Raw genomic sequence first — 12,296 nt, forward strand, 5'->3', positions numbered from 1 at the left:
CCATTATGGAAATATTTTTTAATAATATATCTTAAATTAATAGATTTGAATTATTTAGTATAGAAAATACAAAGATTAATTGATAATATTGGAATTTTTATTATTAACTTACCTAAAATAATAACATTTATATCTACTTCTGCTTCTCCGCAGTTATTTTCAAGCCTTAGTTTGTAAATACCTGCGTCTGTATTTTCTACTTTCTTAATTGTCAAATAAGCTGATCTAGAATCAATTGACGGTTTTGTGTGTTTCGATTTTTTAATAATCTTAGAATTAACCACCCACTCGTCATTGGGCTGAGGAATGGCATCATACTGAACGTGTAATGTCACATCAGTACCTCGCTTAACTCTATACTCACTGTCGCTAGATATAATTCTTGGAGCAGATTCTAAAACTGAAATAATATTATTATACATTAGTAGATGTTCGTTAGAAATATATGTATGTATATATTATTTAGGCATTTTCAAAAATATATATCTAAGTATTTATTTCAGTTGTGTAGCCCTGTGTTGTCGATAACACAGTCTCTGATTTGCTTGGGACTGCGTCAATTGTTAAAAATAATACAAAAATATATATAGTATTTAAATAAGCTTACCTTCTACTTTCAACTTTGTTGAACATTTAGCATCCAATAATACACACGAGTATTCAGTTTGATCCTCTTCAGTACATTTTCGAATTATAAGTGTACGTTTTGTAATATCTGATATGAGCGTAAACTTTTCCGTATCTTTAATTAGCGATTTCTTTTTATACCAAGTAACATCCAAAGTCTCATCGGGGATTTCAACTGTTAAGTAAGCATCAGTGTTTGCTGGTACCAAAATAACTTCTGGAAGTCGCAAAGTAAAATCAACCGACGGTTCTTCGACAATAAGTTTTGCTGTACACCTGTCACTTCCGACTTCGCAGGCATATTCTCCTGCGTCTGTTATTTCACATTCATATATTTTCAATTTTTGTTTCTTTCCGTCTATTGTTAGCTGCATATGATTTGAGAATTGAATTTCTGATCCATCCTTAAACCACTGTACAAGCGCATCACCCTTTGTAAGTTCTATTTCAAACGTGGCTTTGTTACCTTTACTGACATATTGATCTTGAAGTCGTGATATTATCTCAGGCGGTAGTTCAACAACGGTTACTTCTGCAGTACAAGAGTCATCTCGCAATATACAAGTGTATTCACCTTCATCGTGTACTGAAGTATTTCTAATAAACAATTTACGAACATTACCACGTTTCTCAACTTCATATTTGTTTTTCTTTGGCTTGATCCTTTCTCCGTCTTTCTCCCAGAATACATCAGCGGTTTCGGAATTTACCTCGACTTCCAAAATAGCAATATCTCTTTCTTTAACTTCAAAGTCTTGTAACTTACGCACAAATTCTGGAATTGTTTCATGTACAGTTAGCTTAGTCTTAGTTTCTTGATCTTTTACCACACATTTAATGGAACCAATATCGGTCAATTTTGTTTTCTTAATACGTAATTTGTGAGTACGTCCTTCTTGTATTATTTCTCTATGGTCCATACCACTAAGTTCCTTATCATTATGGTACCATTTTGTAGATACGGTATGTGATGTTTGGCATTCAAGTATAACAGTTTTTCCCTCTTCAGTTTCGTAAGAGTTTCTTAGGTTTTTAACAAATGTTACTTTGTCTACGTCAATAGTTACACGAGCTCCGTGGGAAGCTTTACCAGCAGTGTTTGATGCTACACATTTATAATCACCAGAGTCAATTTCAGAATCTACATTTGTGATTATTAGTTCAATATTTTCGCCATCGTATGTTTGCGTCACAGTTTCGGAAGGTGAAATAATTTCATTATTTCTGTACCATGTTATTATAGGTACTGGATTTCCAGTTACTTTAGCGACTAATTTTATAGTACCTTTTTCTTTTACAGTAATTTCTTGGAATCTGTTTATAAACAGTGGTGGTTCAGCATTTTCTTCTGTTGGTTCTAAATATTAAACAATAAATTTATTGATTAAATAAATAAACTTTACAAGTAAAAATAACTTATTAATGTGTATTAGACAAAAATGTGGAAAGTTTAAATGAATTAGTATATTTTTACATTTGGAGAGAGTTAATCTAGAGGAGGAGGAATGTATATTTTGTTGAAAATAAATTTAGTACAGTCAAAAACATGAAAATATAAGTCTGTAAAATTTTATAAGTAGGACTAAATAAATAAAAATATATTTTATAAAGTAAGGCTATAAATACCTTTACACAATAAATATTTGTACTACTATTTCTACTATGTTACTCAGAGATATTAATTCCTTTGAGTATTAAAATTTTACATCATTAGTAGGGTATTACTTATAAAAATAAAACCTACCTTCTATAGTAATGACAGCGCTAGTTTCAGTAGATCCTTCTGAATTTACAGCCTTGAGGGTATATACACCATCATCTTTACCTTTTCTTGGCTTAATAATAGTAATAGTATGTGTTTCACCATCTGATTTTGTAGTCAATGTTTTAACTGGTTTATTATTTTTATACCAAGATACTGTTGGTGGTGGATTTCCGACAACTTGAGTAGTAAGAACAACACTCTCGCCCTCCCTGATGGTAAGGCTTTTTAAAGGTTCAATAACTTGCGGTTTTTCCTTTTGTCCAGTTTTGATCTTTAAAACTATTGGTAAACTAGCTTCACCTTCTCTGTTAACGGCCAGTACCGTATAAGTACCTTCTTGGAATTTTTTTACGTTTGATATTTTGAGTACGCTACAATACATATGCATATCCGATTCTGTAGCTACCGATATATTTTCATCTGGGAATATTTCTTCGCCTTTAAAGAACCAAGCAATGTCTGGTTCTGGAATGGCTACTAATCTGCATTCCAAAAATATTTGAGAACCTTCATCAACATACTGGGCTTTAGGTCTTTTAGAGAATGTAGGTGGAATGCCTTCTAAGATATCAGCTAATGAAGATTCACGAGAAAGACTCTTCCTAGATAAAATAGTCATTTCTGAACCATGGTCGGAAAGAGGAGCTTCTACTATAAGTTCCGTAGTACTAGACGCAAAACCAGCAGCATTTTTGGCTACACATGTAAATGTACCAGCGTCTTCAGGAAATACTTCACGTATTATGAGTGTAGCTACATTATCATCATCATAATAAATATGGAAATCCTGCGAAGGTTTAATAATGGCTGTCTGTCGGAACCAAGTAATTTGTGGCCTTGGATAGCCCTCAACTTGGCATTCAAATTGTACTGTTGATCCGTCTGGTGTATGTTTAGGACGTAATTTTTCTACAAATATTGGCGCCACGGCCCTTTCTTCTGATGCTGGTTCTAAATATAAAAAGTAAAAATGTATTAGATTCTAAGTGCTTAATATTTTTTATATAATTGACAATTGTAGGATAAAAGTTGTGGTCCATACATTTTCAATAAATTACTTAACAAACTTACTTTCGAATACTGGAAGCTTATCGATTTTCTCGTTTAGCTTCTTTTGTAGGTACAAAGTGTAATTGGCTTCGTCCATTAGGTATTGTGCCGGAACCCACCCTTTCTCTTCGGTAAGATGTTTTCTAACAAACCACCAGTCTTGATTTGTAGTCTCTGAAATAAACAAATAACATTTTGTACTCTTTTTACTGTAAGCTATAATTAAAGTACATCCTCATGGATGATTCATGACGCAAAAGTGCACGGCAGAGTAAATTTGATTTTAAATTGCTATTAAGCTGCCGAGACCACCGACTAACGCCAAGTAATTTGTCATTATGTGCGTTGTTCCAACCGTAATCGATTCAATTGCATTTCATGAGTTTCAAGTGACAAGTATTTCAGTGTCCATCAGAATTGAACTCACAACTATTCGGCCTAAGGTGACCTAATGACAAGACCATGTACAATTAGATGTATTACAGGCGTATGAAAAAAGTACAATACAAAGTAAATATACAAATATATCTATTCAAGCATTTTTATATGAAATTACTTTGTACGGAAATGATATTGCAATTCAGAAGGAAGTGAAAATTATATTATGCATTTTAGAATAAGTAGCTGAAATTCGAGCATGGATTCACAAAGGAAATTTTATTGTAGAGTTTTTAATATCTTACCTAGTATATAAAGGCGCTCTCCTTCAACGAGGTTTATAGCCTCGTCAGTTTCCGCTACATAAGAATACACAGCAAATACCGTGTCTCCACTTCGTACGTCCAGTGGGGTTTCTGTAATTTGTAATGTCGTATATGTAGAGAACTCTATATATTTTTTATTACATTATTAGAAAAAATAACTTACCTAGTATTATACATATAATTTTCGATTATTTAGTATAGTGTACCTAACATTATATTAAATAATCGAAAATTAAATGTATAAAATATGTATACAAAGTATCAAAATGAAATTTAAAAAAGTCTGAGCTTCACGGACAATACAGTATACCTTCTGCATTCAAATAGGTGCATGTTTACCATATACCGCAAAAATGTCAACACTTCAGAAATACCCTTATTTTTTAAAAGTAAGTTTTTTCTATAATAAATCAAAGTGTTTTTACTATACTGCAGGATGATAACACTGTGGATAAATGAGTTGTTTTCACGAATATTTCACTAGAAAGGAACTAACGGATTGCAATAGTTTAGAAAGATATTTGAAAATTGTTTATCACATTGAATATGAGAGTAATATTTTATGTTCTATGAATCAGTTCCTTTCTTTTCTATGAATATATAATGCTCTCTACCAGCTCTCTCTGTATTTTAATGATATTTTGTTGAAGCTATAACAGAATGACTATAAGATGTTCAGTACTATCAGATTGAATGCGAAAATTTTAAAGATTTATCACGTTACGCAATATATTATTTAGAAACATAGACGCAAAAGTAATTTAATATTAGCAGATTTGACAGTCGGGAAGCTACTGTTTATATTCCTTCAAAGTTGAATGGAAATTATATGCTAAATATTTTGTAAGGAATCGAAGTGAAAATATCATAAAGTACCTGGGAATTCTTGTTCTCTGGATATGCTCATGGACGCATCAGCTTCTGTAAAATATATTATTACGATTAATTTCTTGCATAAATACGGCAGATCAGAATAATGAAAGCAATTTTTAAAAACAATATATTGTTACTTCTACTTACCTCACGTTGAACTATGTTATTAAAAGCTATTAAATTAAATAACATTAAGCAGATAAATAACAATTATATTGTACTTACAAATGACGATATTGCTTGCCCAACTCATGCTTTGAATTATTGAAGCGAAACTGCTTGCAAATATATTAAGAATTTAAATTAAATAGCGTTAATAAATCAATCAGTAGCCTTAAACAGTATTAATATAATATTAGTAAATATCTAATAAAAATATTCTTGTATAATATGGCTGTCCATTTCTTACATTCATTTCATAAAAAATATAAACTTATTTTAATGGTTGTTAACAATTGTATACATAATATATGACCATGATAACAGTTCCTTTGAGTTGATATTTCGGCGCAGTATCAAAGGTCCTAGTCAGACTCACTCATAAATAATATTAAGTAAAAAATCCTTTTATATAATATAACAATAATATCTCAGGACAATTCACACAGCTGCAGCTAGTCTCAAGCTAGCTAGAGCTTGATTTAGATATGGGTAGGTACTAGATAACTGACACAAACGATATAATATATTGTTTCCAAATACGGTTTATACATAGAAAGCACCCAGATCGATACAAACAGTCAAACTCATGAATACAAATATTTGTACCGTACGAGAAACGAACCCTTAACCATGGGAAGTATTATTATATAGAATTTATCCGATCTCTTTTACTTTAATTAATATTTTTAGGATTATCAATGAATGCATTGTAATTCGTATTAGAGATATATATTTATTATATATCTCTATTACGAAATATTTATTATTTATTGATATTTTATTTATTATCCTTTCAGTTTACAATTTGCTGATTAATGATAAAATAAGAAACGTATTACTGCTTGTCATTCAACATATATTTTCTCTTTATAAAAGATATCCACACCCAAGAGATAGCTTTTAGAGGCAATATGAAAATTCGGCGGTCAACGATCAAGGAAAACGTTAAAGTTAAGGATAAAATAAGAAAACCATTGGACTATACGAAGGTGAGTTAAATATTTTTCCAAATAATTTTCTAGAGCATATAATACACAATTCTAATAGAACTTCTATTATAATTAAATGCAGAGACATAATTTCGGTATAAATAATAATTTCAATCCTAAGTTTGGAATGTAGTTAGTTTATGTATACAACATAATATAAAATATACGACTGCTCAAAGGCTGTAGCGAACATTATGTATACATATTATGTATTATATATTTTAGTAACTTAAATTGACAATAAGACAATACTAATTAGAATAGAATAGAATAGAATAGTAATTCATAATATTTAATAATTATTCATACTACACAAGTAAAGAATAATAGATTCACAAAAGTACAGTTTATAAAAGTAAGTATTTTTTATTTAATTTTATTTCTTTTAAGAAACGAATACTACCTAAATATTTTTTTTAGAAATATTTAAATTAACCTAAAATATATCAGAAACAAAATATAATAAAGATAACAACACCGGTAAAGAGCTCTAGGGCCGTATTGTTCGGCTATTGGGGTTATGTTTTCTTAGCTTTTATAAAGTTATAAATAATAAAAGCGATACTAAAGGTGGAAAAGAAAGGTAATTTAAGAAACCGTTCGACAAACTATTTGTATATTTAAAATGTAATATCCTTATAAATTTCACAAATTTTGGTTAAGTAGTTTTTTCTTAATTAATAATTATTTATTTTTATTTTATTAGTTTTCTGTTCAATTTTTTTAAATTACATTAATAGCTTTGTGTATTATTTCCAAAGTTAATAAAGCGAATACAAATTTAGTTCGGCCACATTAGCAATGCCTTTTATAATACATATAACGAAGCGCTTTCAAAGGTATTAGTGCAATGCAGTTACATGTTTCAGATTACCAAATATTATCAAATCACTATTATCAAATTGTAATCAATACCTTGAATTTGGGATGGTTTCCTGGGCTTTCGTTTAGCTGATATAGTCAGTTGTTCTTCTTCATACGTGTCGTCATTTATCTTTTTGGGTTTTAATTCTATACTAAGTTCTTCTACTTCACTGACCTCATAAGCGGGCTTTTTAGGTTTACGTTTAATGCGGAATTCCACATTATCATCGGACTCAGCTTCACTTAAAATTATCTCTTCTGCTTGACTATCATCTTCGATTTCTTGCGTCAATTGTATAGATGTTTCATCAGCAGCTTCTGATACAGTTACCTTCTTTTTTGGCTTCAGTTTGATTTTACTGGAAAGTGACAGTTCTTCTTGTGTATATTGATCTGTTTGTGATTTCACGTCAAATGTTACTTCTTCTTGGTCATCAATTACATATTTAGGCTTTTTCTCTAATTTAAGACTTATGTCTTGTGTGATTTCTGATACAGGTTCGGCAGACTTCGGTTTAGATATAGTTACATTAGACGTTATATCTTCTGATGCAACTTTCTTTACTTTTTTTGGTTTCTTTAATGATAACATTACGTTTGACGTATCATCTTCCTCCTCTACATCACTTTCAATAATTTCAACTACATCCGGACCCTCATTTTCTTCATAAAATTTAATAGAGGTTTCATTTGCTTCTTCATTAAAGGTAGGTTGTTTCTGAGGCTTCAATTTGACTTTACTTGACATTGAAATTTCTTCTTCTGCATAGGAATCTAACTGAATATTAAATTCTTGTTCAACATCCTCTTTTGTTTTAGTGCTTTTTGGTCTAAATGTAACGTTCTCTGGTTCTGTTATTTCAGGTAACGTCACAGATGACTTACGGAGCGGTTTTAACTTCTTTTTTATGGTTATTTCATCGACTAATTCTTCAGATTTTTTGACACTTGGGCGCCTTGGTTTTATAGTAAATTGCTCAGGTTCATCGTCCCTCTCTTCAATATCTTCTTTTGGCAATTCAGTTTCTTCTAGTTTTTTACTTTCTACAATATCCTCATATCCAAACAATGGTTTTTCTAATTCTGTCTTTTCTATTTCAGGCAATTCTGGTTCCTTATACACTTTTTTCTTTATTTTTGCTGCTTCTTTCACGTTTCTTGATAATATGCCATTTTGTTTTACACTCCCTAAAAAGCTTATAATTGGTTCTATAATTTGTGGTGGCCAGTCATTTATATATCTTATACGACTCTTTAATTGGAATTTTGGTATAGTAACAACAGAACTATCCTGTTTAGGTTTAGACACAGTTTTCTTTAATTTGAGTTTTGTGAACTGAGGGCCTTCAATATTTTCAGCATGCTGTGGCTTACTTACTTCAAGTACTTTTCTTTCTATTTTCATTGGAGTAAGTTTTACCTTCGGTTTTTTCTCTTGTACGGGTACAACTTCCTTAGGACTCTCAGGGGAAACATCTTCAGTAGGTTCTTCTGGTTTATCTAATTCAGGTTTAACAATTTTCTTTTTAATCTTTTTAGGCTTCTCTTCAACCACAACAGGTTCGGATTCAATATCTTGCTTTGGTATTGTAGGCTCTTCAGGCTCTTCTATGAGTTCAATTTTCTCTTGTTTTTCTGGAGATAATTCTTTCTCAATTTCTGGAACCGTGTCTTTTGGAGTAGCTTTTTTCTTCATTTTCTTTACCAGTTTTGGTTTCTCTTCAATAATTTTATTTTCCTCTTCTGGCTTTTTAGTTATTGGTTCTTGTTCGATAATTTCTTGGTCAGGTTTATTAACAGTAATTTCTGTCGTTTCTTCCGTAACAACATCCTCCACCTCTTTTAGTACAGGTTTCTCCTTCTTTTTTCCTTTTTTAGGTTTCTTTTCTGTGTCTTCAAGTTTATCTTCCAATTTAGGTTCAGATTCAGTAGATTCTGAAGTAATAGGTTCTTCTCTAACATCTGATTCGTCTACTACTTTATCTGTTAATTCTGGTGTTTTCTTAACTACTTTTTTCTTAATTTCCTTGGGTTTCGCTACGCTTTCTTCCGGTATATTATCTTTTAAATCAGGTTTTTCTATTTCTTCAGGTACATCTTCCTTAGGTTTTAGCTCCGATTCCTTCTTTATAGGTAATTCTTCAATAACAGTAGGTGTTTTAGTTTTAGAAGGAGTATCAATCACTTCAGGTTCCAAAGGTATTTCAGGTTCATTTGTAGTATATTTTTCTTCCAAAATCGGTTTGCTATCATCTTCTGTAGAAGCTAATTTGGGTTCTTCGGAACTGATTTCTCCTTTATCTGATGTGTATTCAAATAGCTCTGGTTTTTCAAGTTCGGCTTTTTCGAAATCGGGCATCGATATTTTAATAGGTTTCTTTTTAATTTTCGCAGCTTCTTTTATGTTTCTGGATAATTCTCCGTTTTGTCTTATGCTACCTAAAAATGAAATTATGGGCTTCGTATCTTGTGGTGGCCAATCATTAATATATTTTATACGACTTTTTAGTTGGAACTTTGGCAGCGTAACAGTTGATTGTTCTTGTTTTGGTTTTTGAGTAGGTTTTTTCAATTTTAATTTTGCAAACTGAGGACCTTCTATATTTTCAGCATGTTGAGGTTCACTTATTTTCATTTTTTCAATTTTCATTGGTGTTAGTTTCAGCTTCTTTGGTTCTTTCTTTTCTGTGACGTCATTTACTGGAGCTGCTTCTATTTCCTCAGATTTAATATCTTCTGGGCTTTCAATAATATGCTCTTCTTCAGTTTGTGGTTGAACTTCTTCTTTTTCTTTCAGTTTTTTCTTCAGCTTCTTTGGCTTCTTCTCTTCAGGTTTTATTTCAGATGGTAACTTTGGTAACTCTGTATCTGTAGGTAAATCTACATGATCTGTAATTTCAATGAAGATTATAATATACCATAATAAATATTAAATAAAAAGACAGATAGATGTAAAGATTGATTGTATAGACTGCAGGTGTGTTTATAATGTTAAACGTGGATATCAAATATACACGGTTATAAACATGTGTTACTTAATAAATACTTTGAGGACAGTTAAGTTGTTGTCATGATCAGTATGAATTGCATAGTCATAGAAAAAAACTTGAGGCAAAAAACATATGTGTGGAAAGTTGTGAAAAGTTGTAGATTTTTCGGCTTACCGTGTTTAATCCTTGTGAATAAAATTAAAGAACGTAACTTACATACATAAATTTGACTTATGTGGCTGTCCTTTAATTACAAACTATTTATATAACTAATGGATAAAATTAATTTACAGACGCAATAAAAACAAATTGTCCGTTAAACTATATATTAACTACATATACATTTTAGCTGCACCATTTTTCATTTAATAAATATTACATTAAGAAACACGTTAAGAATACAATAAATGAAATGTTTTTTAGACAAAATTAGAAATATTATAGTATTTATGAAACAATAACAATCGCAAAAAGCAATGTAAAAATATATAGTTTCAATTTCAATTTTATAGATAATCTACTATCGAATGAAATTGTAGAGTTTTGGACCTTACATTAACGCTGTTCACTAATAAAACACAGTACATTTTATACGCCATAAATTCAAGTATATTATAGACAAACGCGAAATCTGTAAAAGTCTTTTGATAAATCTTTTATAATCTTATATATATGTATTAGTTTTGAATACTTTAACATATTTTCGTGGACAGTTTCCACATAAAATTCTAAAATTTTGAAATATGTATTGTATAAACATTTTGTAAGTGACAAAATGTTATACGAATCTATATATATATATATAATCTATATATATTTTAATATAATTGTAAATTTTACACCGTTATCATCATCATCACCGTCTTCATCGTGTTATAATTACAGTATGACTATTATCTTTGCTTTATGAACAGCTTTGTGTATTTATTTATTTCACTCATCAGTATTGGAATGATCTGTAATTGATAGATTTATATGTTGTTATCATCAAATTGGAAACATTATATATATTTTATAGGTTCCATTTCTATGTTATAGGATCGTTCAACAAATATATCTCCCCCTTCTGTTATGGTGTATGTTGTTTCTAATTTGGGTTTTGTTTTGTTTTTCAGTTTTCCATACATGTACCATCTGGGTTTCACAGCGTCAGTGGTGGTTCCGAAAATAAATTCAGGTAAAATTATTTTTTTAAATATTATCTCTGTTTCTACCATTTTCTATGGTAACTTAACATTAATAATAGTGATTAGTATTTCCATTGTCGAAATACGTATTCTTATGTAGAATAGTATTTAATATCCAACTTCTAATTGGAAATATTATCATCAGAAACTGTTTTGTCTTCTGTAGTGAAAGTAGTGAAAAGTAGTTGTATGTATTGTAACATTGTCTATAGAACTAATTATTTCTATGATCAATTTTCTGTAATTTATTTATCTTTTGGTTGTTGATATTGTCTTTATATTAGCATTTGTAATAGAAAATTTTTTTCCATGTTATTTTTTTAAAATTTATCTGAATAGAGCTGAGCTTCGTATATATATTACTTATTATGTACTTACTATAATTTCCCTTATTTTATAAATACGCACATATTAAAGAAGCGATATAAAGATTACTATCTGTAGAGACTATAAACATACTATATGTTTGTAATTTCTGCAGATATTAATTTACTATCTCTATTTTTCGCTTCTGGGGTGTCGGGAATGTCTTGAAAAGTTTAGCCTCATCGGTTATAATTAGTTACTTTAATTCAATACTAACGTCCTATCCAAATACTGTAGGTAAAAATAATGAAAGATTATAATTAATTGAAGAGTGGTGTAGTTAGACATACATATATTCAGATTTAGAAGCTATTGATGTGATTTCTTCCTAGGCGATATGAGCTGTTGTGTTATAACTTTATAAGTACATAGTTTATGAAAAATAAAATTTAATATTTATATTATTTTATGTATTTATATAGTATGATGTATGAGTACATAATGTTATATTTACCGTTATACCTTTCTATCCATTACCTACATATAAACATCAGTTTAGTATAGTATTATTATCTATATTAAATAGAAAAGATTTTAAAAACGCTTCAATTCACAATGTTCTTATTTTTTTTCCTATGAAATATGTATACATATAGTATAAGTTTCATGAGGCTATAAACCTACTTTGTGACTGCGAAATATACTTCCTGCTTGTTTTTATAATTCTCGCAAGAGTAGCCTCGTGAATTATTTTTTCCTGTAAGTATATCGATACGTTT

The 12,296-nt window shown here is 30.0% G+C and overlaps 1 protein-coding gene across 1 annotated transcript in view; it reads right to left on the minus strand.

Moving 5' to 3' along the window:
• The window catches only part of LOC131849129 (titin), a 115,579-nt gene that overhangs the window by 5,706 nt on the left and 97,577 nt on the right, over window positions 1-12,296 (minus strand). The window contains exons 41-49 of the mRNA XM_059199123.1: window positions 9,282-9,923; window positions 8,995-9,026; window positions 7,086-8,565; window positions 5,023-5,067; window positions 4,126-4,236; window positions 3,464-3,616; window positions 2,372-3,343; window positions 608-1,984; window positions 113-400 (exon numbers count right to left, since the gene is read on the minus strand). Of these exons, the coding sequence (XP_059055106.1) occupies window positions 113-400; window positions 608-1,984; window positions 2,372-3,343; window positions 3,464-3,616; window positions 4,126-4,236; window positions 5,023-5,067; window positions 7,086-8,565; window positions 8,995-9,026; window positions 9,282-9,923 (5,100 nt within the window). The remainder of the gene's footprint in view (window positions 1-112; window positions 401-607; window positions 1,985-2,371; window positions 3,344-3,463; window positions 3,617-4,125; window positions 4,237-5,022; window positions 5,068-7,085; window positions 8,566-8,994; window positions 9,027-9,281; window positions 9,924-12,296) is intronic.

The sequence above is a fragment of the Achroia grisella genome, unplaced genomic scaffold (genome assembly GCF_030625045.1).
Source record: "Achroia grisella isolate CSIRO2021 unplaced genomic scaffold, CSIRO_AGI_Agris_v1 utg640, whole genome shotgun sequence".
In the NCBI taxonomy this organism is placed as follows: Eukaryota; Metazoa; Arthropoda; class Insecta; order Lepidoptera; family Pyralidae; genus Achroia; species Achroia grisella.